The sequence below is a fragment of the Glandiceps talaboti genome, chromosome 6 (genome assembly GCF_964340395.1).
Source record: "Glandiceps talaboti chromosome 6, keGlaTala1.1, whole genome shotgun sequence".
NCBI classification, from domain to species: Eukaryota; Metazoa; Hemichordata; class Enteropneusta; family Spengelidae; genus Glandiceps; species Glandiceps talaboti.
Genome location: NC_135554.1, coordinates 12,193,406 through 12,220,074, shown reverse-complemented (window position 1 = coordinate 12,220,074; position 26,669 = coordinate 12,193,406). Strand labels below are relative to the sequence as shown.

At 34.9% G+C, this 26,669-nt stretch overlaps 1 protein-coding gene across 7 annotated transcripts; it reads left to right on the top strand.

The window, feature by feature from the left end:
- Positions 1 to 55: 55 nt before the first annotated feature.
- LOC144436180 (phosphatidylinositol phosphatase PTPRQ-like) lies at positions 56 to 26,669 on the top strand. 7 transcript variants are annotated; one of them, XM_078124894.1, is made up of 20 exons: positions 56 to 146; positions 1,297 to 1,443; positions 6,990 to 7,077; positions 7,894 to 8,154; positions 9,377 to 9,494; positions 11,830 to 11,996; positions 12,649 to 12,809; positions 14,453 to 14,600; positions 15,528 to 15,607; positions 16,077 to 16,197; positions 16,880 to 16,978; positions 17,779 to 17,914; positions 18,453 to 18,601; positions 19,509 to 19,670; positions 20,427 to 20,612; positions 21,402 to 21,713; positions 22,781 to 22,859; positions 23,232 to 23,461; positions 24,267 to 24,406; positions 25,766 to 26,669. In XM_078124894.1, exons 4-20 carry the CDS (start codon positions 7,998 to 8,000, stop codon positions 26,660 to 26,662), a joined length of 3,342 nt encoding a protein of 1,113 aa, XP_077981020.1. In that variant the 5' UTR covers positions 56 to 146; positions 1,297 to 1,443; positions 6,990 to 7,077; positions 7,894 to 7,997; the 3' UTR covers positions 26,663 to 26,669. The 7 variants fall into 7 exon arrangements, with proteins under 7 accessions (XP_077981020.1, XP_077981022.1, XP_077981019.1 ...); XM_078124896.1 differs by lacking the exon at positions 6,990 to 7,077 and adding an exon at positions 24,937 to 25,033 and having other exon boundaries at positions 1,291 to 1,443; positions 25,766 to 25,919; XM_078124893.1 differs by lacking the exon at positions 6,990 to 7,077.

Below are 26,669 nucleotides of genomic sequence, written 5' to 3'. Positions count from 1 at the left end.
CATGATTTCCAGGAAAAAAAGTTTTAGTCACGTGATATAAGCGTACTGTGGCCGATCGTACGTCAAAGCGGTTTCCACTTTAGAATTCACGCAGTTCCGATGTTGGATATCTATTAAGAGTATCGACTACTACAGTATTGTAATTGGTAAGTGTATTTAGTTATTATAAGAACAGGGGTATATCGGTTTTGACACCAAACTTATGTAATACATGTAACTGTACATCTCTCGGCCAGACATATATACAGTCAACGTCGCGTCGATCCTGATCACGGAGTTGAACGACCACACGTGAGATCTCACCGCGAAAGAAGACACTTTTTTCGCGATCACACAAACAAGTGTAATTTTACCCCTTTCATATATAGTTGGCTAAATACGTCAACATTAACGATATTATCGACATTTTATTGTATTCTGATATATATATTCTGGGAAACAAATGCCTGTGTGTGTATACGTATCATTGCGGGAGTGGGAACAACCACGAGCGCTATATCATCGAGAACTACGCGAGTGACTACGCGAGTGAGACCACCGGCCACCGGCTCGAGGACCTCACTTTCGGCCTGCCGGTCTAACTCGTATTTGTGTAGTTCTCTATGATATGCATGAACGCCCGTGGCCGGGGAAGGGGTGGTCTGATCTGGTGACAGAATCGAGTCACGGATTGACCCCCTACTGCAAGCCATGTAACAAGAGCTACGCACAGGTACCGTGACAACGTACTGTACATGATGTAGTCGGTAATAACGTTGTACCGCCATGTTTATACACACGAAAGCATTTATATACGAAACGCCAAAGTGAAACTTCAATGATTGAAAGATGCCTCGTCTCGACCTAATGCAAATGCAAGTCGCATTCAGTGTAAAGTTTCAAACCACTCCTCTCATACATGTAAGTGTATGAAGTCCGCAGTTAGACATTTTACGTCGACTGTAGGTCATTGCATGACCATGGCCGCCACACTCAACAGGACAAACACTCAGACACCGGCGGTATCATGCGGTCATGTACTATTAATAAACCGGGAAATTCCAAGAAATGAAAGCTGTTTCGATGTAACAAACGATTACAACTGAGATGTAAATATATGTTGTTTTAAAGCGTAAACCACATGCATCCGTTTACAAATCGATCGTCACCTTTTCATAGTTGGGGTCAAAGTGGAAATGGTAAATACTAGTTTTGACTACTACGCTAATCTTACATATCATATTACTAGAAAGTATAAAGCTTTTAGGGTGTACTCTGGGTGTACATGTACTAATCCAATATACAACTCATTTTCAGCCGTAGTAAACGTCAAGGACAGTACAGGTGACTAATTGAGTATCGGGATCATCTAAATTAAACAACGTTGTAGAGTTATGAAAATATTGCTGGTTGTGTACCTGCTGCTGATGACACTGGGACGTGTCCACAGTGTAACATTACATGGTGAGTGGACACCTTAACTTTTATATAATTACATTGTATTGTATGTGTAAATGTCTGAGATCAGTCTAGCATCAAGGAGGGATACACACAACTTTTTCATGATTTCCCGGATTTCCAATTTTATTCGCGTATTTTTTCTCTACATTTCAACATGAATTTACAGTTCAAATAAAGTTTTATATATTACCATCAAAACTATCATTTCCTCTGACTGTTTCCTAAAAACAAAGAGGACCTCCACTCCAGGAAATAATAGACATTTTCATAAACTCCGTGGGTTCTGGAGAGTCCGGCATTTCATGATTTTACATCACCTACAATTACTTGCATGCCATTTCATGAGAAACATCAAGTTGATTGTATGCCCTAGAATAGCCTGTGCTATGGGCTATTGCATCATGGGAGTGCACAGAAATAAATTAATGTATTCAAGTTGGACACTGAATATTCATGTTCCTGAGTGAGTATACCCATAGACAGAGTGGTTTCTTCCTTGTCTCTGGTATGTCGGATTATCTCATCAGTGTGAAACATGAATACATTCTTTCTGCAAACTCCCATGATGCAATAGCCCATAGCAAAAACCACCCTATAAAGGCACAGAGTCTATTTCCTGTTTTTCTGAAATTGCAAGTAATTTTAGGTGATGTAAAATCATGAAATCGAGAATGACCCATAGTTTGATAAAAATGACTTCATTTCCTGGAGTGACATTCCCTGTTAGACTTAAAAAAAAATATTTGGTTCAGGTTACCCAACATCACCTAGTTTTTCACTGCCAACTCTAAACTTTTTTTTTTACATATTCGAGAAAAAAATATTAAATTCACAAAAATTGGTAGTCTCGCCAGAAATAGTGGATAGAGAAACTGACATCAATTTAAAAGTATAAAACACTGGTCATCCAATCTGTAATGGCTGTACATCTGATGATGTACCAATAACAAAGAGACCATATGGAAAAAAAAGAATGGAAAACATAACTATCTGAACTAGACATTCACACATGAAAAAGAAATAATAAAATCAAATCAAAAGTCTACCTACCCCACCTGTTCTAAAATTGACCACAATTTTTTTTATTGGGTTAAACACTGTGTTATCAACTTGTTAATCGGCTTTTCATTAAGCAGTCCTGTTTTTCCTAACTTACTGTCTTTTTGTGTTCAAACAAATACCCACATGGTAGAAAGAGGATCAGTGCACAGCTAATCCTAGAACAAAATTATGTAAGTTGTAAATGCTTATAGTAAACATATTCACTCCTACCAGTACCATCCTGTCACTAGATAGGTTGCATGTGAGAGTAAATTTGTTATTTGGACAATTAGTATGTGTAAGTTTGTTATAGGAATAACTGCACTAAATTAATGCAAATTTGATAAAGGCTGATACGACAATGATAGCTAAGAAATGGCAAAAGCAGTCAGAGGAAATAATATTTATGATGGGAATATTTAACTGCTACTAGGACATTTTTTCATCATGTAACTAGAGATATTTTTTTCTATAAAAGGATGTTTTATCTATCACTTAACAGCCTGTAAATGGTGTAGCAACAAGTTTAAATCTTGAGGAAAACTGTTGTGTTTGAATCTGTTGCCAATTAGTTAAAATGTGACTAGTGACTAGTGTTAACAGTAGTATCATTTTTCAATCACATTACCATAATATATTCATTGCAAATTGTTCAAATAAAAATAATTCTACAATGTACATGTTAATCAGTGATAGGTATTATCCATAAGTAGTACAGAAACAGTTTGAAATCAAGATCGCCATTGAATATGCTGATTTTTGGGTGTGGATCCCAAAAATCATGATATGATTTTATCATGCATACAGCTACGAGAGATATGTTTACTCAGTGGTGATGCAATACTGTTTAGGATGTACGATATTTTGAGTAATTTGTTGTACCTAACAAAACAATTTCAAAAAAAAAATTCTAGTTGCAGATAGTGCAGCATATAATATTTGAAATCTGGGAAATCATGAACAAAAAGCTACATATCCCTCCTGGACCCTGTGCTCAAATTTAATTTATATTTAAGTCCTCTGAAGTGAGCTCCTATTAATATAGATAAAGAAATACATTTGTAATATTGTTCCAATTGTATGGTAAATGTTCTTATACTTAGGCCTAGTAAAAATGAAATTGTGTGGTTATGGTTACATTGAAATTTAGAATAGGTGGGGTAGGTAGATTTTTAACTTAATTTGTTTTCTCTTTTTTTTGTGAGTGTCAAGATCAGGATTTTCCAAATGGTCTCTGTGTTGTTTATTTCTTCCTATCAAGTGTACAGTCATTACAGATTGGAAGAAGGGTTTTATTTTGTCTTTTTAAGTTGATGTTAGTTTCCACATCCATTTTCTGGCGAGACTCACTATTTCTTGTGCGACTTAACAATTTTTTTCAATTTTTTAAAATATTTTTCTTGAATACATTTAAAAAAAAGTTTATGGTCAGTAGTGAAAAGCTAGGTGGGGGTTGGGTAACTGGAACCAAAAAATTTTTTTTAGGCCTAAATATGAGTATAGCCCTGAATTTGAATTGGAAATAGCATATAAACTTAATTTCAGCAAATGCATATCATGTATCCTTAGAATGTTGAACCCCCCAAAAAATTAATTTCAAAAGAATGGGATTTTTCTATAAGTTGATATGTATGTAGTTAAGACAAGAAGCATGACACTAGAAGACTATGTTACATGTAGATTTTAAAGCCATCTTTTTAAGCAAGTTGAGGATGTGGAGTCATGATGGGCAAATGGTTAGAGTGACTGACTTGGAATCTGAGTGGCTAAAGTCCTTGGGCAAGATTTGAACCGCAATTGTGCCTCGGTCAACCCAGCATAATTGGTGACCTGGTAGGATAGTGGTTAATTGCAATGTGAATGCTTTAATCCTACGTGTTCATAGAGGCTGCAATAATTGTATGCTCCCCAGGGAGTTGAGGAAGTGTAAAGGGACATTGTGCTGATATAGATCCTAGCCAGGGGTAATAATTGTAAAGCGCTTTGAGTGCAGAGTGGGAAAGCGCTATGTTATTGTTGTTTTATTTGACAGTTATAGTACTTTACTATTGAAATAGCCTAATTGCTATGGAGGAAAGGCTAAAATCTTAAAGAAATCTAAACAAGACTCTCTCTTCAATCATGATCTTGCTGTGTTCAACAGTAAAAGTGCTCTCTAGCCAGTAAAACAGGTGACTCAAGTTGTTGAATGAGTAGCAACATGGGTCAATAATTATGTATGTTATGCAGTCTTCTGATGATCGTTGACAGTTTGAACTGTAACTTGAAAGCTCTGTATACATGCCACAACATATGTGACATTATGTTTCAAAGTTTTTTACCTTTTATAGACTGAGATGTCATCTAGTTTCCATCCTCATTACAATTGGCACTCACACTGTAAGTCAATGTAAGGGCACCTGGCATTCATGGTGTGAGTGTATACGTGTACTTCTGCCATTCCACTGTGTACTAGGCCAATAAGGTCAACTCATACACTGTGTATCTTACAGACGATGGGATTTTTGTCAATAATGCAGACTATGCCAAGGGATGTAATTTGACCTAATTCACTGGCAGTTTACAAGAAAAAAGGAAACGGATATCTTAGCATATCAGTCATACAAGTTATTCCATGTGTCATTAATTTACACAATGCACTACTTGGAAAACAGGATTTTCTATATATGTATGTTGACAAAATGTTATACAGAATGTATTCTCAACATTACCTGATCAACCCTGATGTGTTTTCTTACTCTCATTGCAAAAGTAAAGAGAAACAAATCTCAATCTTAACGATGAGAGGAAATTTCTTTCTCTTGTATATAGTCTTCTTTAGTATGGTGGCTGTGATAATGTCAATAGTGTTTTTAAAGAAATCAACAACAAACAAATATTAGTTTTATTATTTTAATAATTGTTGCCAGCAAATCTTATTCTCTTATAAATGTAAAACTAAAAAACCGAGAGACAATATACAACCGTATTTCTTTAGACAGAAAAAGTACAATATAAAAACAACACAATAAACAAACAAAACAGTAAATTTGTGAACATGAACTCAATTTTGAAACAGAGCTAAAAAAAATGGACGATGGACAACTTAATTTGTGAAAATAAAAATGACACAGGATAAACTTATGAACACTGAGTGTCTTATTAAATCAAAACAGGTCATAACTCTATTTCTGTGGGTTCGAAAACATAATTTTAAAATGCTAACTTAGTAAGTTTGTGAACATGTGGAACATAGATTTGAACCACTTCTCTTTCTGTGGATATGTAACCTTAATTTGAATATAATAGACTTTATAATGAATTCTCAAATAAAACAACTGCACATTTTAATTTCATTGTCGAATACATGTATATTATTTTAAAGTTTGCATTGACCTTAGGCCAAAGAAAGATATGTGTGGTTCTGGTTATGCTCAATTTAAAATGAGGTGGGGGTATGTAGATTTTTTTATTTTGAATTTTTTTTTTTCATGTGTCAGTGTCTAGTTCAGGTAGTTATGTTTTCCGTTGTTTTCCATATAGTCTCTGTGTTATTGGTTTCATCAGATGTACAGCCATTACAGATTGGAAGAACAGTTTTATACTGCCTTTTAAAATTGATGTCAGTTTCCACACCTCAATACCAGTGCCACACAGATATCCTCACATCCAATGTCAGCAACATAACAGGGCAGTTCTACTGGCATGGCACAGTTTATAGGCCAGGTCTGACAGTGACAGTTTCCCGAACATAATCACGAGACTTCATAATTTTCACAATTTTTTTTTCTCAACTAGTACACGCAATACAAAAAAAGTTTAGGATCGGCAGGGAAAATCAAGGTGAGATCGGGTAACCGAAACCACAAAACTTTTATTTTGTAGGCCTAACTGTATATTATGAACAAGAACTTGCCACAGTGTACTCTTTTGGGACTTCCAGTTGTTTACACTATCTTAATCACAGGGTGATTAGTATCCCACAACAAAGAACTGCTATCAACCATGTGTGTAATCTACCACATTGAGGAGCAATATATTTAGTTTGTGTCTATCTTTAAAGTATACTGAAGGCTCAATTACCAGAGTTGTATCTTTTTAATGACAAGCTGTTGTTTTAACATGTTGCTATACTGGTAGCTATATATATACATGTAATAAAACAAAATACTCATTGGAATTCATTTTACCGTGTATCACATTGTGGACTTAATTTCTGTCTTTTTTCAACAATATAAACCAAATCCTCATTTAAAAAAGTGTTATTTGCACATCTGTTACGAATTTGGCATGTGAATTCTGGATTGGACCAATTTTAGGTATTTGAAAATATCAGCTATATGTGTTCTACATCATAGCAATGCAATGACACAGGAATGCATTGTTGATGGTAGAAGGTAGACTAGAAATCAGGCGTTTAATAGAGTTTTTGATAATTTTCATTTCAAAATCCCCAATCACCTGGATTCTAGGGTACTGAGGTAGGTTACAGGTACCAGGCCATCTAACACGTCAATTGATGTCAACAGAATACAGAACCAATGCACAGTGGTTATGGTGATTGCAACTACTACCAGTGACTACTACCATTATTATTGCTGTCAATTGAAGATGATGGTGATGAGATAATTATTTTATCAAACGGACGTTCAATTAAAACTCAGGATGATACCAAGAAGTCTTCATCTTATCATGCATATATAAAACTAATGTAAATTCTTTTACACAGCTAAGCATGGCCTCACTAGCACACAACAGAATGCAAAGTAAACAAAGACACACACAACATTCATGTATGCATATGCTCTGAATAACAGGGCTTCAACATGGTTGGCATGTGAGTAAACATATGTGAATTAACATATATGTATCCCCCATCTGTGTGTTAATTATGACTGTACATGTGTATTTAGATAATTTTATATTAGTCAGATAATGTGATAAGAAGATTTCATCACCTTCAAAGGCAACTGCTTCTGATCACATGGACATCCTCAATATAAATATGGCCTGCAAATGGTTGTACTTTCATGGGTACCAGTACCAGCATACTCCTACATTCTTTAAATAGACATAATGAGTGATTGTATTGTTTATATGTGTTAGTAATCCCATAGTATCATGTTTTAGAAACAGTAAATATGTTAAATTCATTGATACTACGAATACGTAAGGATAAAGAATCAATATATCCTTATTTCAACAAGTTTTTTTGTTTGTTTGTTTTTTTGGGGGGGGGGGTTGAGAAATTACCAATATTTGCATTGGACTATTTAAAATATTACAACACATTATTTGAAGAGTCTGTAGAGAATGATACTTTATTTCAAGCATGAACTGGTTACATTCACACTAAAATGGTGAAGGATGATTTCTCTACAAATGCATACAAACTGAAAAAAATGTAACTTTTCCATTCTTTATTTGTTATAGTTCTTCCATCCTACACAGCAGAAGTTGGCAGTAACCTATCAATACCATGTAACATCATCCAAGATGATACACCAACACTGAAGACAGCAGATGACATTACCTGGATGTTCAACTACAGTCTTGTACCAAGTGACTTGTACACAGCAAACTCCAATTCAACATCTCTATTGACTTTACCAGATATCACTTTTAGTAATGAAGGTAACTATACCTGCGTGCTGGATGTTGATACTATGGCAACCACTCAGGTGTCTGTTGGAGGTAGGTAATATAGATTGTATAAAGCTAGGTATAATTAAAATATTTTTCCTGTAGTCCAGATTCAGTTCTTATTAAATTTTGTGAGACAACATATTAATCATTTTAAAATGAATATCATCTTTTCAAAAAATCTTTTTTCTTTGAATTATTAGCTTTATTGTCATGAAGAAAAATTGTTAGGCATAAAAAAAAAATTGTGTGGTTCTACATTCAATTTTAAAATGGGTGGAGTAGGTAGATTTTTTTATTTTATTTTATTATATATTTTTTTTCATGTGTGAGTGGTTTTCCATTATTTTCCAAACGGTCTCTGTGATGTTTATTTCTTACTTTCAGATGTACAGTCATTACAGATTGGAAGAATAGTTTTATATTGTCTTTTTAAAGTTGATGTCAGTTTCGACACCCACTCTTTCTTGTGAGACTTCATGATTTTCACAATTTTTTTATTATATTGCTCGTATACGTAAAAAAAATGTTTAGGGTGGGGTAGAGTAACCGGAACCAAACAACTTTTTTTATTTGCCCTTATCATAAGTATATTTGCAATGCAATCTTGATTTTATTCAGTATGTGATACTAGTATGTGGTATCAACTACTAGATATATAGCCAAAGATTTATGCTGAACAAAAACAAAAACTGAGTAATGATAGAACAAAAAGTGTAAATGTTACTGTCATTTTGACAAAATGACTGCTGGACTTTCTAATTTTTCAAAACTTATTTCATTTGAATCTATGCTACATTTCTACATTTAGTCATGTTTTGCATCATTTCATAATTTTACTCAGAAAACTGTATGCTTACTGGTAACAATTTAGTTATTAAGAACTACTATAATTCATTTCAATTACCATCTTCCTAAAGCATAATAAGGCCTAAGAAAATTGTTTGGTTCTGGTTACCCGACCCCACCTAGTTTTTCATGCCAACCCTAAACTTTTTTTTTTACGTATTCAAGAACTAAAATTGCGGAAATTGTAAAGTCAAGAAATAGTGGATGCAGAAAGTGACATCAACTTTAAAAAGACAATACAAAACTGTTCTTCCAATCTGTAATTATAATGGCTGTACATCTGATGACTGAGAAGAAACCAATAACACAGACAGAGACCATATGGAAAACAGTGGAAAATATAACTATACCTGAACTAGAGACTCACATATGAAAAAAAATAGGCCTATAAACCATATTTATTTTTGTCATTTGTATTTCTCAGTCCTGCCAGATATTGCTAATTTCACCTGTACGGCTCGCAATAAGAGGATTATGTGGTGTACATGGGATGAAGTTGATAGTTATTTAACCACCGAATATGTGTTCACCTATAAACTATCGTAAGTTGTTGCTTAGACTCTTGTATGGTCATTAGTTTTGTCATTTTCAAGACTTAGTCTCTAATGTTATTACAAGAAATAGATAATGGATTTAGATAATGTCAGTAAAGTTATATAATAATCACCCAAGGAAACATATCATTACAGAATCAAGCCATTAGCTAAGGAAGTGGGGTTTTTATCTTTCTTATCACTGAATAATGTTTGTTGGCAATATTTACAAATGTGATAAAGCACTATTACATAACACATCAGGCAAAGCTAAGCCCAATATCTAAGTGTGAAACCACTAATGTCATATTGAACACATATTGCCTGGCCATGAGGCCTATAGCACCCGTTTATTACACCCGAGGGACTGTGAGTTACCAGAATCACATGCTATTTCCCGAGGCCTTTGGCCTCGGGAAATAGCATGTGATTCTGGTAACTCACAGTCACGAGGGGGTAATGAACGGGTGCTATAGCCCGAATATAGGACAGGCAATATGTGTTTTATAATATACCTCATGCTGTGAACTCGAGGTGGCATACAACATCGTCAGAAGCTGCCATTTTGACCTGCTGTGAACGCGCGGTGGTCACGTGACCATGTAAAAGTTGATTGAACTATTTCCCTAGGGAAATAGTCATTCTATTTTCCTATCACGTGACTGATTCTAGCGAATCATGGCACAGCATTATCACTAGGTATATTATAACAGTTGTTATCAGTTTTACTGACCCATTATCAGTGACATTGCAAATAGCTTTAGAGATGCAAACAATTTTTATGACACCCGACTTGCTGGCTCACCAAGTCGGGTAAGTAGCACTTGAACTGCTAATGCAAAGAATCCATCATGAAATCCATCAAAAATGGAGAACACCAGCCATCCCACAACTATTACTGCAGTTACTTGAAGTTTTGGGTGATTCCACTTGAGGATTGAAGTAATGTAGTTTCCTGCTATTTCAATATATCTGCCAATCTGATTAAAATCCGATGTGGTGAAAGCAGCTAGATGCCTTTATTTACCTCTGTTTTCATCGTTTTGTATTGTTTGTTTTGTTCCGAGTGATCGCCGCCTTCCCACATCTGAACCTGTGTAATAGACAATCGCGTTTGAATCTAGCGCTTTCGATTGGCCAATCACGATGAGGGTTATAATACGTTTGCAGCTGCACACACTAGAGAAATTGAAGCGTGCTGATTAGTTATGAAAACCTTACAATATTGTCGACATTCAATGGGATTGCCTATTACACAGGTTCGGATGTGGGAAGGCGGCGATCACTCGGAACAAAACAATGGAAACAGAGGTAAATAAAGGCAACTAGCAAGCTTTCACCACATTTGATTTTAATCAGATTTTATATCTGCATTTATGCCACAGAGCGCAATCATTCATGCAAATAGCTTAGGGCTATGCCACACATCTGCTCCAAATCATGAAACTACATGTATTAAATATTTTATATTCAGACAGTAGGTACTGGAATTAAATTTCGAAAACACTTTTCTTTCCTAGACTTCCTTGTATTTGCTTCTGTAGTGTAACGACTTTTCCAGGTGAAGAGCTGTGTATTTGAAGAGTGGTTAGAATTTTGGTTAAATAAGGGGAGAGGCCAATAGTTCAATGTAGGAGGGTTAAATAAGGGGCGATCAGGCTAATAGTTCAATGCATACCAAATATAATTATAATTATGTTAGTTTTCATCAGATGAAAATGATTTTACTTTTAATTGAATGTTTTATTCCCCAAGACAGAAGAATTACAAAACATTTCACTAAAACAGTAAATGCATGGCAGTAAAATACATTTTGGGAATGAGGTCAAAATCCATTTCTGAAAACACTTCTCTTTTTTTTTTTATTGAACTTCATATCAATATACTTTTTAATGCCATCCATTATAATTTTTGAGACTCATGATGATCATCTTAGCTGAATATTCACATTTGTTTTTGTAATGTACAGTTGGGGTCAGTCTTTTACGTTAATTCAGTGTCTACTACATCCTGATTTGAAATTGATGTGTGCTGTCTGAAACAATTTTCAAATTTGGCCAATAAGTTAGAAATGGGGACGGGGGGGGGGGTTCGGTGTTCAAACTGAAAATATATATGAGAATGAATGTTAATGGACTCTGTGTTCATACTTAGTAATGAAATTTCAACTTAGAGTCAAAAAATGTCTTGCTAGTACACCCCTGTCAATGCTGGCAAGATGTTTGGGGGTCGCTTCCAGGTTTTTTTTACCTATGAGATGAAATGTCATTACTATGAAAATATGTAGTTTTTTATCCTACTTTGAACTATTGATCTTGCCCTTAAAGACACATTTCTTTCACAGATATGAGAATGTGTGGAAAAACTGTCCAGATGACACAACCAAGGGACCAAATTCCTGCTATTTCAACTCAAAGAGTCACTATGGTGGTCCGCATAATATGAGAGTCACAGCTACCAATTCCCTTGGTGATGCGAAGCAAATAAAGAATTTTTACCCAGACATTGAATGTATGTATACTGAACCATTACTATAATTATATACCAGTATATTATACAATTGGTTCTAATTTGCTGTGGAAAACATATGTAATCAATTATCAATGTCTTTGTCTTCACCGTAAAACAGAAAGCATGGATATGTATAGCCATCAAATTCACTCTACTATTGCAAAACTTTACACTTCTCTTTGAAAGGTGAAATAACAAAAAGTTAGTTTTCTTATGAAAATTGTGTGGAGGTCATTAGAACTAGAACACCAGGGAATATGTCCTTTGTTTTGTGTATACAGGGCATTGGAGTAACTTGTGTGTACTTTTTGTCATTTTTTGTTTGTTATGAAAAGTTACATTATGTTGTTTGTTCTAATAAATAAAACCTGCCCAAGCAGAACACTGGTAGAATAACACATTTATGAATAAGTCTTTGTCTTACTTCTATTTATGTCTAGCATTCTTTTTATACTTTGATCGTGACATCCATATGTCAAATAAAACACTGCTGAACATTTATGAAGGTTTGCATCTAGAGACACCATTATTAATTTAAAAGTATCTGTACACGTGTTTATAGAGGTATTATAGCTTTGAAGCTTGGCAGTATATCGGTGGTTTTGACTTTGGTAGTTATGAATGGAGTAATCATGTGGTTGTTTTGTTGTAGCTATTCCTGATCCCCCTGAATCTGTCCAAGTTATCACCAGATCTGCATATTCTGTCAAGTTGGAATGGAAACCACCATCACAATGGCGTCTACCGGATATTTATTTCCTTAAATATAAGTTACAGTATTACAGTGAATGGGAGACAGGAAACTGGTCTGAGGTGAGTTAAATATCTGACATACACACTAAATCGGGCTATTATAATTCTACTCGGGTCCCTGTAATGGGAACATGTCATGTATATGTTGTCCCCTTAGCTTGTTAATTTATTCACATTTTTTTCCCTGAACACTGTGGGTCATGTTCTGGTTACCAAAGTTCTGTACATTTCACCAGTATAAAGCATTTCATGGGAGTGCCCCAGATTTCAGAATGTGAGGGCTGAAATTTTTATTATAGCTTTTGGTGGTTATAGCAATGCATAGTAAATTAGCAGTAAATAAAATGTGTTTGTGAATGAATTTGATGGCTTCTTAAAAGAGAATTACAGTAGCATCATATTTTGATCACTGATAGTTGTTAGTAAAATAGTGCTATGAGAATAAAATGGATCTTTCTGTCTGCCTTCTCTTTTGTTGCAATATTCCAGTATAATGACCCTTACCTTCTGGGCATTAAATTGGTAGTCTTGCATTGCTAGTCTTGCTGCTAGACCCCTTGTGCTTTTCTGCTCACTGTCAAGGTGACCGAAGGTCACTAGTGAGGGTGACAGCCCAAATGCCCTTGATTGTGTGCCACGTACCTTCATAAACAGAGTGTTGAGAAGGAAGCCTGAGGTCTAGCAGCTAGACTAAAAAATTGCTTGCCAACAGTCCCCATTAGTAAACCACCCCACTAAAAGAATGGCATTCAAACCCCACCTGTCTTACCTTAGAATTAAACTAACTCATGTATACTCAGTGCAATTTAACAACCTTATGATAACATGCATATCAGTCATTTCCTCATTTATGGCCTATATGTCAAAACAATAATCTGTAAGCTGTGATAACATCCTGCACATTGGCAACATCTGTGGTCCATTACAGTTCTTTTCCAAGAAGCGATACTGTAGTCATCCGATGAAATATCAAATTTATTGAGACAGACTACAAGATTTTATGTTACGATAAACACAATACAGAAACCAGAGATTGACCCCCACACTGCACTGTGGATGTGTTTAAATGTCTGGTATGTGTGGTGACTACATCACTGACTGAATACTACATGATTGCTTGTGTCAAGGATGTATCCTTCTCTCCTGTTTAAATGTTTTGGCTTGACACTTTCACAGTTATCATAGACTGATTTACGTCAGTACATGTTCCAAGAAATTGGTGGTAGCTCCATACAGTTCATAGACAGGATGTTTACTAAGAAAGAAAGAAAGACTAGACAATTTTACCAAGTCCCATGTGTCTATTAAAATAGTAGCTAGTAGTAGTGTGCATGCTGCTACATCATTAACAAAATAAGGAGCTTACACAGTGTAAGTGATGTTTGTGTGCTATCTTTTTGGTGTCTATCTCAACATGAAACTTTGTGATCAGACTCACTGATCTTAACAGTTCATTTAATAGCTTTGGCTCGCATCTGGGAATAGAACTGTAATTAGCCCCGCAAAACATGGATAACAGGGCATAACAGGGGTAATTGTTCCCTAGCGTACTGATGTCATGTTTAGTGGCCAAATCATGAAATCTTATATATTTCCAACTGGTATATGGTGTGTTAGTATCCCACTAAACTCAGGTAGATTTATAATAATTAGAATATTAATAGTTGTGGTCCTGTTTAAATTTTCATCAATTCTTACTGTAGGAAAAACCTGTAGGAACACAAGTTTTCTTCAATCTTAATGGTCTAGAACCGTACACACGCTATTATGTACGTATAGCTGCATTTCCTGAGAATGGTGGACATTGGAGTTCTTGGTCATCAGTTGCTAGTGGATACACTGCAGAAGCAGGTACAGTGACCATTTTTTTTATGATGATTTTGGTGTAAGTGCCTTTAAATTTAATGTAAATATGGTTGATATCTCACTGATATCCGAAAGTATATTAAGTGGGTGGATATAGTTTTTTCTAAGTTTAACTATCTTCCAGCACCCAGTCACAGTATGCCTTACCAAATTCCACATTGCATTGTTCCATTTTACATACTTGTCACAGCAATATTTACACCTGGATATGAACATTTACAGCCCTACATCATTATGTTTTATCATTATTAAATTGCTTCAAATATCTTGCATGTGTATGATGTACTTTTATTACTACTTTATACTTTATTTTGTTACTTCATATGTACCTTTTGTATGTGCAGTATTAGTTGTGTATGTCAGGTCTGTCGTTTTCTTTTTTTTCTTTGGATATGTGACAAATAAATAAATAAATAAAAATGAGTTACGTTTTGCAGTTATATGACTTATATAATTGATATCAATTATGGTATTATTTATTATTATTATTAAATTGCCATCTTCCCAAATTTATTAGGCATTATTAGTTACATCAGCATAATGAAAAATCTTGATTGAAAATGGTACAATTTAAAAATTTAACGACAATTATGTTAAATGTATTCAAATGTAATTTTATATACCCAATGTAAGGAAAATTGTGATGAATATGCTCATAAAGTGAACACACGCAAATCCCCATGTATTTATGACATCCAAATGTATGGTAGGTTGCAAGTAAGCAATTGTATTTGCATGTAAATGCTAATCTGACCGGGCCATGTATCTGAATGGAAAATCATAAATGGAATATCAACCTGTGTGTAAACGTCTTGTAGAAGCTCATTTAGGTGTGAAATAGTTAAATGGTAAATCTATGAGTGTGCTCCTTTGCTGCTAATAGTTAAATATCACACTATTATTAACTCTTAGATCCAGTTGGTCGTGTAAAGTTCTCGTATATTGATCCTCAAAGTCATGATGACCTCCGTGATGTCACAATTGCTTGGGAGGTAAGCATAATCTACATGTACAAATCCAAGTTTGGCTTTCAAGTACATTCATGTTAAAAATGATTTTTTTTTGGCATAAAAAATGTGCGGTTTCAATAAATCAAATTTGGAACTTTTTTCCCGTCATAAACACTTGCTCAAATCTCTAGGTTTCCTTCTCAACTTGAAATAATTGCATCTGTGTAAAATGATAACCTGTCTGAGTGATTGTGAAACAGTTGGTTGAATTCGAATGCCTCGGGAGTTGTATCGGTGAATGGGTAGACGTGTTATATGAATGAAACGTCAAGAAAAAAAGAATTGCTTATCTTTTTGTTTTAAATGTTTAGAAAAAAAGTGTTCAGGGTTGGCAGCTTAAACTATGGGTCAGTCAGTTTAGGCTTGAAAAAAAACCTGTTTGGTTCCGGTTACCCGACCCCCCATCTGGATTTTTACTGCCCACTCTAAACTGTATTTTTATGTGTTTCAGCCACTGAGCAGGAGGGATGCAAATGGAAATATTACTGCATACACAGTCAGTGTTAAAGACAGCAATGGTTCACAGAATATTTTCCTCACAAATACTTCAATGACTACATACACAATTAAAGGTACAGTATAAATTTTTGCATGTGAAAATAACTTCTTTCAAACTTCTAGTAAAACTGTTTGTCAATAATAATCTGGTGTTTTTTTTTTATATATATATCACTGGTATTTGACCCAGTGTTCAATGTAATCTGACATATACATGTATAAGTCATAAATAGTACATTTGTATGACTGTTGGCTTTGTCTGTTTGTATATAACACAATTTCTGTTCGTTGACTTTGCTGTAATAATGATTTTCTTTATTGTGGTCTGTTAAAGTTGTTGCCTTTATGATGATTATTAATTTAAGCATAATTATGTGTACTCTAAAGGTAAAAAAAATGAGTCATCTAGCAAAGAACAAAACATTATAATCATCAACTATGAGTTTAATGACTGTGCATAGATGTATTAATATTGCACCATAAACTATTTACATACATGTATGTATTCTACACGATGTCATTATTTCCATCATTTCATTACTCGACATGTACATTGATTGAGACTGTCTGTTTATTGATTGTGACAAAAGTTTGTGTGTCTCTGGCCCCTCATGTAAATTGTGTGTCTGTGTCTGTGTCTGTGTGTGTTATACTTGAAATGTCTCTTTGCTGTCTTGATTTACTCTTACTGCAGTGAAAATTGCAGACACAAATAGTTTATTCAAAAACACACACTTTATATTATATGGATTACAGATTTACAGAGGTACAGAACATATGAAGTGGGTGTCAGGGCAAACAACAGTGTCGGCATTTCACCACTGTCCTCCATACTTATTTTAGATGAAAAAACAGGTAAGCCATGATTTATATTTACTTAATATGTTTTCATTGTGACTAAATGACAATCTCAAAAGACTGTTTTGTCCGATGGCATGGCATGGTTGGCATTTCTTCTCTGCACTTGTCTGCAGTAGTAACTGACATGAGGGTTAGCTGTTGGCTGCATGGGCGTCTCCTGAAATTTTTACCTCATGTGAACTTGTCTTGCTGAGATCCTTAATCCACACTAACTTGGTGAGTGATTAGGAGACTAGTAGGAAACACTTTTGTTGTTCTAAAACACTGGAACCTTCATAAGTTGGTAACAGACCACGTGATTTTTTTGTGATGCTCTGCATTGAACAAACTGGGAGAATCATAATAATATTCTGAGATCATGGAGAATGTTCTGCATGAAATTTTTTGTCCATCCCTTGATTGTTATTGTGCAGATGTCGATCATTAGAGCGCTAGCTGTCTTCACAGAACCATAGTATTGGATTAAGAAGTTAAGATTAAACTTTGTGGCAAGCTGCTTTGAAATTTTTGCTTATCCAATCTCAAATGTATGCAATTTAATATGCTTACTTAGTCTGGTGTTTATGTTCTGTGTCATGTTGTGATGTGTATAATTAACATTTTGCACTATTTGAAATATCAAATGGGATGCATTATCCAAGATGTAAAATGCATTCTTAGCAGTGACATACCAGAAGACTGCGATTGCTAGTGTGTCATGGTAACCAAAATCACCATAATATGTGGATTATTTTACTTATGATCAGTTACCATCACCAAAGTAACAATGTAATAACTACCATCTTGTTATGCAGCTCCAAGTCCTCCAATACTTACAGATGTTAATGCAACATCTGACAGTACTATATCTGTGTCCTGGAGAGCGCCAGTTCATCCTAATGGAATTATCAAAAGTTATACCTTAGCATACTTAGAAGATGATCAATCATGGTAAATTTGTGTTCCTTTTATCGCATTCGTACCAATTGGTTGTAGCCCTAGCAGAAATAGTGTATATTGAATAGCCTCTTTATTTGGTTTACTATTCCAGGAGAGGAGAAGATCATGTAGTACATTTTTTTTGTACTCTGTACCTGCACCAGTATGTGTTTGTGAACTTGCAATCATCCTTTGTAAACAAACACAGTTAGTATGATTTTGACAAAAATTTGTAATTTCTAATACCCAGTAGTTATATATACTGTTACTATATCCATGTAATAATGAAATTCCACTAGTGTGATTAAGTCTGGGTATTGAGCTCATGTGTGCTTGGCCACAGTAAATAGTGCAATCACTCAAACACCAAGTACAACTTTACATGTCTGGTATCACCAGGTCATTGTATACCTTGGTGAGGCTTATCTGTTTAATCAATCAATCAATCAATCATGCGCAGATTGATTGACAGATTCATTTTGTGTTAATACCATACCATTACAGAACATAGTCACCTACATATCTATCTTCATTCCATTATTGTCATCAGGTCTCAGATAACAGTAAACAGTTCTGTGTATACTTATGTACTAAAAGGTATGCTCAGTCAAGTCCAATATGCATTCAAAGTTCAAGCTAAGAATGAAGTAGGCTTTGGTGATTTCTCCAATATTTTCCGGCTGTACATCAAGGAAGGAGGTAAGTGTCTTGATTTGTTGAAGAAAAACAGTCCCTCTGCCCAATGAAATGACTCTATTCGAATTTCATGAACTTTGCTGATGTTCTTATTAAATATTACAATCAAATATAGGATAGCAACAGAACAGACGTTCAAGCTTAAATGCATAATTATTCCCAATTTACATTAGACTGTCGACAGTCGCTTGCGCCTTTTTTTCCCTACGTTTTATCTAAACTCCAATCCGGCGCAACACAAGTCTAATCGCAAACTGATATCGAGGGCCGAATATCAGCCATACATACCAATTTTATTACCAAAATCACCAACTGCTCATTGTTGTCATGGATTTTCACAGTAGAATTTATTCATTTCCAAGGAATGATGACCTATGAGACAAGTCCCATTTACAGGCTCGAACAATACAAGACAAACATCACAACATGCACAAACTAAAAGTGTACTTGAATGGGAAGATGGACAAAAAATAATCACCTAATGCAAAAACAAAGTATATGACATTACAATATCAACACTTAAACTCATCAACTGAAAAGCCATAACACATTAATCTAAAATAATCTGATGAAGTAAAGTTGTAAAACATGGCATAGCGCTAAACATATCAATCGATGAATTACTCTCTACAGTTTCATTACGACACCTCATGCTCCTAATTAAAGTCAAGTATTTACTAATATTTATGTGATTCTCCCTAAAAACAGTCTGATTCCATAAAATTCTAGTTGAAATCACTGTGTTGGTCGTTGTATGCACATACAGATAACCTCAACAAAATGGGGGGGGGGGGGGGGGGGGTTATAGCCTTGTCTTTTTTGCATTTAAGTATTTGTTACTATGTGCAATTTATTATTATTAATGTCTGACAAGATTTTCACCTGTTAACTCTTTTGACCTCTATAACAGTTCCCGATGGTCCTCCTACTGATCTGGTGATTAAAAATATAAAGCACGAACCTACAGTTTTAAGAATTAGTTGGAATCCCCCATGCAAGGAAGAAAGGAATGGCATCATTAGTCTCTATGGTATTTATATTTGTCAAAGGGATGAAGGACTTCAATGTGAAGGTAATAAGACTCATTCGTAGTTTATGAGTAAGATATTCCAACTCATAAGTGTCTATTTTTTCAATTTGGCTTGTGCATGGTGTAGTAGTTGTTAAGAAATCAAATTCCAAAGTATTGTGTAAAATAATGTGAAAAAGGTTCTTATATAGAAAGTTAAATAATCTACAATTTCCTTTGGTTTGATTCGCAATTGTTCTTTATGTGAGTAACAATATATGAACAATTGGCACATTGTTATCCATAGGTACTGATTTATGTTTCTTATTTATTTATTTATTTATTTATTTATTAAAACTTTGACAATAAGTAAGGGGAAAAAAAGGTTGCAAGCACCTAGATAAGAGCAACCCTCCATATACAACAAATGGCATACACAAAAAGAAAATGAACAAAAACATTAAAAACATTATTAACATACGAGAACAGAATTAAGGAATACGAAACTTGGCACAATGACATCAATTGACCCATGTGCAAGTATTATAAGACAAAAAACTATTTTCCAAAAGATTTCTATCAAATATACGGAGATCGTTTATATATGAGTTAACACTTACTGAAAACGACAAGTCCGATTTGACTGGACAAGCGTTTCATGTATAAAATATTCTGTTAAAAAATGACTGTCGGAATGCTTCACTTCGAAATTGTGTCATTTTCAGTAAGCGCTCATCGTCTGATTTGGAATGTACATATTTATCAATATTAAGACATATTTATCAATGATACGATAACAATTTGAATTTATGCTTTCAGAGGGAACCAGTAGAATTGAGAATGTCACTGTTAAGGACCCAAATTCACATGATGTAAGCAGACCAGAACAACATGATATCAGTGGACTAATAGCAAACACACAGTATGCCATATCAGTGTGTGCATTCACATCTCGAGGACAAGGACCTTCAACTGAGTTTGTTCTACATTATACCAGTGTGGGAGGTCAGTGAACTTAAAATCTGTGAGTCAGAGTTGTAGTGCAAATGAGTTTCTTTGGTATTAGAGGCATGATGAAATGTCTGTGTGGATGTCTTTGCCTGTTATGGACGTGTGTCTGTGTGTTGAAGTGCTTGTCTGTGTGTGTGTGTGAACCAATAATGTCAGCAACTTCTGAATAATCACATTTTCTGTAGGGATTTTCTTTAGAATGATTGTGGTAACTGAATTGAGCATGGTAAGGAAAATTGTGTACAAGTTGTATACAACTTCTACACCACAATGATTTTTGACACAAAATAAATTCACAAGTAAATCCCCAACAGAAATATCACTATCCCAATTTATGTCATGTATTAAATTCATACTTGTATAGAAAAACAAACAAATATCATGTTTCTGTTGCCATATATCTCTCTCATTCTCTGTCAGTGGGGTTCACTTTCAAGCTTTCAAGCTGCTAGTATTGGGCATCCTGACATAGCTAGACAGACAGTTGAAATTGAGAGTGTTATAAGTTAACTATAACTTACCTTTGAAATCAGTTCTAAAAATTCCTAAGCCTACTTAATTCCACCGTTGATCACACTGATCAGGAATGTAGTCTATTTATTGTAGGGCATAACTTTAATATTTTGAGATGTATTTATGTTTTGAATGCACAGTGATGTATAGTTCCATAACAGTAATAATTCAATCATAAGATAAGAAAATCGTAAATTTGATATCAAAGTTAAGCATTCCAATGTAACAGCATTCAGGAAAAAACCCTCATTTCTATATCTATATTCACAGCTCCTGAAGATGTTCCCAGCAATTTGAAAATTCCAAATTCCTCTGTAACAGACACCAAGGTGAAAATAATTTGGTCACCACCAGAACAACCAAACACAAATGTTACCAATTACAGAGTGAAAGCTACCCCACTAAACAATACTGAACACTGTCATAATTTGACATGGGGAAGTAACGAGATGGAATTGGTAATGGAGAACCTCTGTGGATATGAGACATATAAAATTACTGTCAGTGCCTGTAGTGATGCACATATTCCTGAACCTTGTGGGCAGGACTCTGATCCAGTGTATGCAAGTACAAAAATTGGAGGTAGGTGGTATTGTAATATTTGTCAAATGCTGTTTATAGCCCTAGTAACCGCTGTGTTGGCAGGTGTTAGATCCAGTGTATGCAAGTAAATGGAGGTAGGTGGTATTGTAATACATCTGCCGGCATCAGACTATGGATGAATGGAGTTTGCTACAAACAGGAAAAATACTAAACAACTGAATTGGATTAATCATGGAGTCATGATGGGTGAATGGTTAGCGTGACTGGCTTGGAATCTACAGGTTGCAGGTTCGAGCCCTGTCGCTGCCTGCTGTTTGTTTCTGAGTGGCTAAAGTCCTTGGGCAAGATTTGAACCACGACTGTGCTTCAGTCAACCCAGCTGTATAATTGGGAACCTGGTAGGATGTAGGTTGCAATGTGAAGGCTTTAATCCTATGCGCTTAAATGGCTGCAATGGATTGTATGCTCCCCGGGGAGTTGAGGAAGACTAAAAGGGCCGTTGTGCCGTTCTGATCCGAGCCAGGGGTAATAATTGTAAAGCGCTTTGAGCACAGTGTGGGAAAGCGCTATATAAAAACCGAACATTATTATTATTATTATTATTAATAACACTTGGCACAACATGTTGAAAGTACAAAGACTTTCGTCAGCATAGCGTGTACAAACGGAACCCTTTATAGACAGGAAAAGTACACAAATAAATTGAATTAATAGCATTTGGCACAGCATGCTAAAAGCACGGAGGGAGACATCGTGGTTTGATAGGAGTGGTTTTATAGCCTCTGATTACACACGCTATGCTGACAAGTTGTACATTTGATAAGGCCAGTTTTGTTGCCATTTTGACATAACAGCTCACATTCACAAACAAATTTCTAGTTCCCCTGGCATTTCACATTTCAGATGGAACAATGAGCCAATGTTTAGATACTTGCTTACAAAAATGAAACATTTTAGTGTTACAACTTTACTGACATCCTTTTGGAGTAATAAGTTTTCATTTTACCATTGGTGCCCATATTCCAATAACTCTGTGTGAATATCATATTTGGAAATCATGAAATAATTGATCTTACATATTTTTATACCATATCTTTTTTTTTCAGTACCCAGTTCACCACAACAAGTCAGTGCAAGATCTTTATCATCAGACGAAGTAAAAGTGTCCTGGCAATTACCATTAAGGTAGGACTAAGATATGGTTGTCATTTCAAAATGCTGTCAGCTCCTTTCAGTTCATTTGTGTATACCAATCTAATTTTAGGTACAGTTAAGATATCATTTTAAAATGTAAATACTTAGAAATATGTATTCTATAATATTTGTTTTTGTTCAGTTGGGATAAAGGGAGTTACATTCTGTCAGTGTGTCACACCAATGTGTAATCATTTTGCATACAACTGGTTTCTTCTAAAAATTCAAACTAAAATATATTTGTTACTAAAATGCATTATGTTTATTATTATGTTACAACATGTGAGAGGAACTGTTTTTATATGCTAAGGCTACGGAAACCTTTTCCCCTTACTTTATGCCTTGTATTTGTTTTCTGCATAGGCCAAATGGACCATTATCGACAATTAAGTATATCGTGACGTGTTTCATAGAGGAGGATGTTAAAAAAACTCGTCAAGTGACAGTGTCCAATACAACAGAGACTGTCATGAACATGAACTGTGAAAGTGATGAAGGTGTTCAAACAAAATGCCATGTTAGTGCTGGAAATGTGGGAAATACAAGTAATGCCATTTCTGCTGATGAAGTACTTGTCTGTTACAACAAACAAGGTGACTATTTATTTTGATGATATTCCCCAATACTTTTCAGCCAAAGAAATTAGTAACATAGAGGGACATTGTCACTACTCATCTAGTGACTAGCAGTGACAAACCTTAGGTTTCAAGTATTTTCCAGCTGAATGAAGAACAATATTGGGGAATAATATAATTATACCATTGCCAGTAATATAAAAAAATCAGGGAAAGTAATGACAGCAGAACCAGTGATGTAGACACGCATTTCCGTGACATATAGACGTGCGTTGTCTTGATGTAGAACAACCAGGGTATATATTCTATATTTTATATTCTATATTATATAACCTGGCCCATGTATTATATAATATATATTACATCTATGTTACAGGCATACAAAGCAATGTATGATGTGTGATGACATTGCTAAACAGATCAAATATAAACATTACACTGTCTTGTATTTGGTAGAAAGTTACGCATGAGTAGGTATATACATGAAGTAAAGAACTGATGTAATAAGATGGCGTAACTTTAAAAAAAAAACAGAGTACAACACCCTTGTCAGTCATCAATATATAAGACTATACAAACTATGGTATACATACTTGTACATTCAAAAACACCACATAGTATTCTACCAATAATAACAACAACTGTACAATGATAAACTTAAAGATTTTGTTTTGAGTTTCATTGCAGTTTTGAATAACTAAGGTAAATTTGTATCGAGCAAGTATTCTTCATTCAGACCAATAATAACATGTTGAAAGTTTCACAAATGGAAATAGGTGTACAAAACTGAAACTCATGACAATTTCTATGTCCTCTCTTACAGTTTGGTTATACATTGGTCTTCCTTTGGTCTTCCTAATCATAATTGTTTTTTTGGTAATCGGTGCATACATCTCTTACAAGTCTTCCAGAAAACATGGTGCATGGGAGCGTGTGCCTGAAGCCTCGATTCCCAAGAAAACAGTAAGTCAAATGATTTTGTGTAGAAATAATGAAAACGTTATTAATGTCAATATACTCTTATCAATTATTATATAAAGAGAAAATATTGAGCATGTAAGAAATGACAAAGAAGTTCAAAACTCACATTTAGGAGGTGATATATCCAAATTACACAAAAGTAGATAACAATAGAAAATTGCCTGAGAAGCAAGATGTTTAGATGTTTATTTGTAGCGAGGTTGCACATATAATCTTCCACATTTTCCAAAAAAGCATTGTGCATGCTGGAACATGTGACTGTGTGTTAAGCGAAGAAAAAAAAAGAATTGTTTCTGGTCTGGACAGTTTGTCTAAAATGGTGCTTTTTTAAAATTCTCAACAAACCTGTCACACTCATTCTACTATTTATAGCAGTTACTGTTCATTTCATTTAGTACTTTAGAGCAAATGTGTATGTGGGACAGTTGTCATTTGCTTCTTCATGATTGGTTCTGCAGTTGTCTTCACTGAAGTAGGGAGGGTTATTTTTGTGTTTCCCAACTGATCTGCAGAGTGCATGGGCTGGACAAACACAGAAAAAAAGGCTGATGCGGGGATATTTAAGTGATGCGCCAGAAACAATTCTCTCTTCTTTTGGCCTTAATACAGGTTTTTATTATTTGGTTGTTTTGCATGTATACAAGTACTTTTACTTAAAGGAAAGCAAAGTGTGAACTGCTTGAAAATATATAGAGTCCTACCTACTAAAGTAAACTTAATCATCACTTGCAATTGACTAAACTCAAACCAGCTGCTATTAAAATGACATATTAAAGTTATTATACTTATAAAACATTTTTTGAGGAATCCCTACCATGCAATCCATTCTTCTAAAAATGCCAGAGGTAACTTGTAATGTCATAGACGTTATGCATTGTCTTAAAAACTGAACTAGAATAGTTGAAATCTTTTATGTAAGCATTAGAGTAAAACGCTCATAAACTCAGCTTGTGCCATTTTAAACACCAAATGTTTTAGTGTAAATGTGGATGCTCTGTTACCTAAACATATGCAAAACTGTCCAGAGAACTTAAATTTGTACATGGAAGTCTAACATTGTGCAAGTGCAAAGTAGTAGATCTCATGTTTATTTGAATAACATATTTGATATAAATAATCAGTGTTAACCAATTCAACAAAAAAATGAAATTAGAAAGAAAAAGTTAAACTAATGATGATTCTTCATATGATCAACAATGTGTATATTTTGTACTTTGCAAATAGTAATAGCTACTCTAGAAAGTGAAAAGGATAGTTCATATGATGTTTAAGTAATGTGCACGTAGAGGACATAAAGTTAACTCAGTGTTTTATCTGAATTCAACTATTGTTTTGTTTTAGCCTGCTGGAGTTGAAACACGTGATAACAACGATTTGTTTGAAACATACGACGATATACTGCCGGAAGGTACAAGCAAGCTTGACGATGTTAACACTCACTCATCTGACCATAGAGTTGATATGTTAAATGGACAACATGGACCAACTGTAGCTGTAGACAGTAAGGACAAAGATATTAGGAAACCGGGGCATGTGATGATTGAGTTGCATGCTTTCCATGAGGACAGACAAACAGCTGTTGGCATTGTGCCACACGATGCTGATGACTATACTCAAGTGTCAGAGGTGGATGGTCAGCCAGTTTCAGGCAGTGGACATGGAGGGGTGTTACCAGAAACTGAAATTGCTGGAACAACCTGTCAAGTAGGGGATTATAGTAAAATGACAGAAGAAACAACTCCTGGTCTAGGTCCCTCTAGAATTGTAAATGCAGGAAGGGCTACCACTCATCCAGTCACATTCATACCCGCAATTCAAGAATTAGGACAAGGAGCCAGTGATAAGAAGCCAGCTGTTTTAGATGTACCAGCTGTTCATTTCAGAGGACCTCCAGTAAATCATTGTAATATAGTTAGAGATCTTCCACAAGCAACCCTAACTAATCAGGTGAACCACGAAAGAGATTGCATCGATGATTACACATTTGTTAGCAAAACATCTGAGCCAGTACAAGAAAGAAGGCAACCTGAGACAAATGACATATTAAGTCCAACAGATAATACTAATTCAACGCCAAGAGAAGTGAGAGAACCTGAGAATGGAGATATCAGACAAGTGCCAACTGTAAGTAATGGGGATTATATCACTGATAGCGCTGCCCTAGGTGAAAATGGTGGAATTATCGAGAATGACAGAAGTCACGGTAACATAGATGTGGACATCAGAGATGACAGCTGACTAGAAC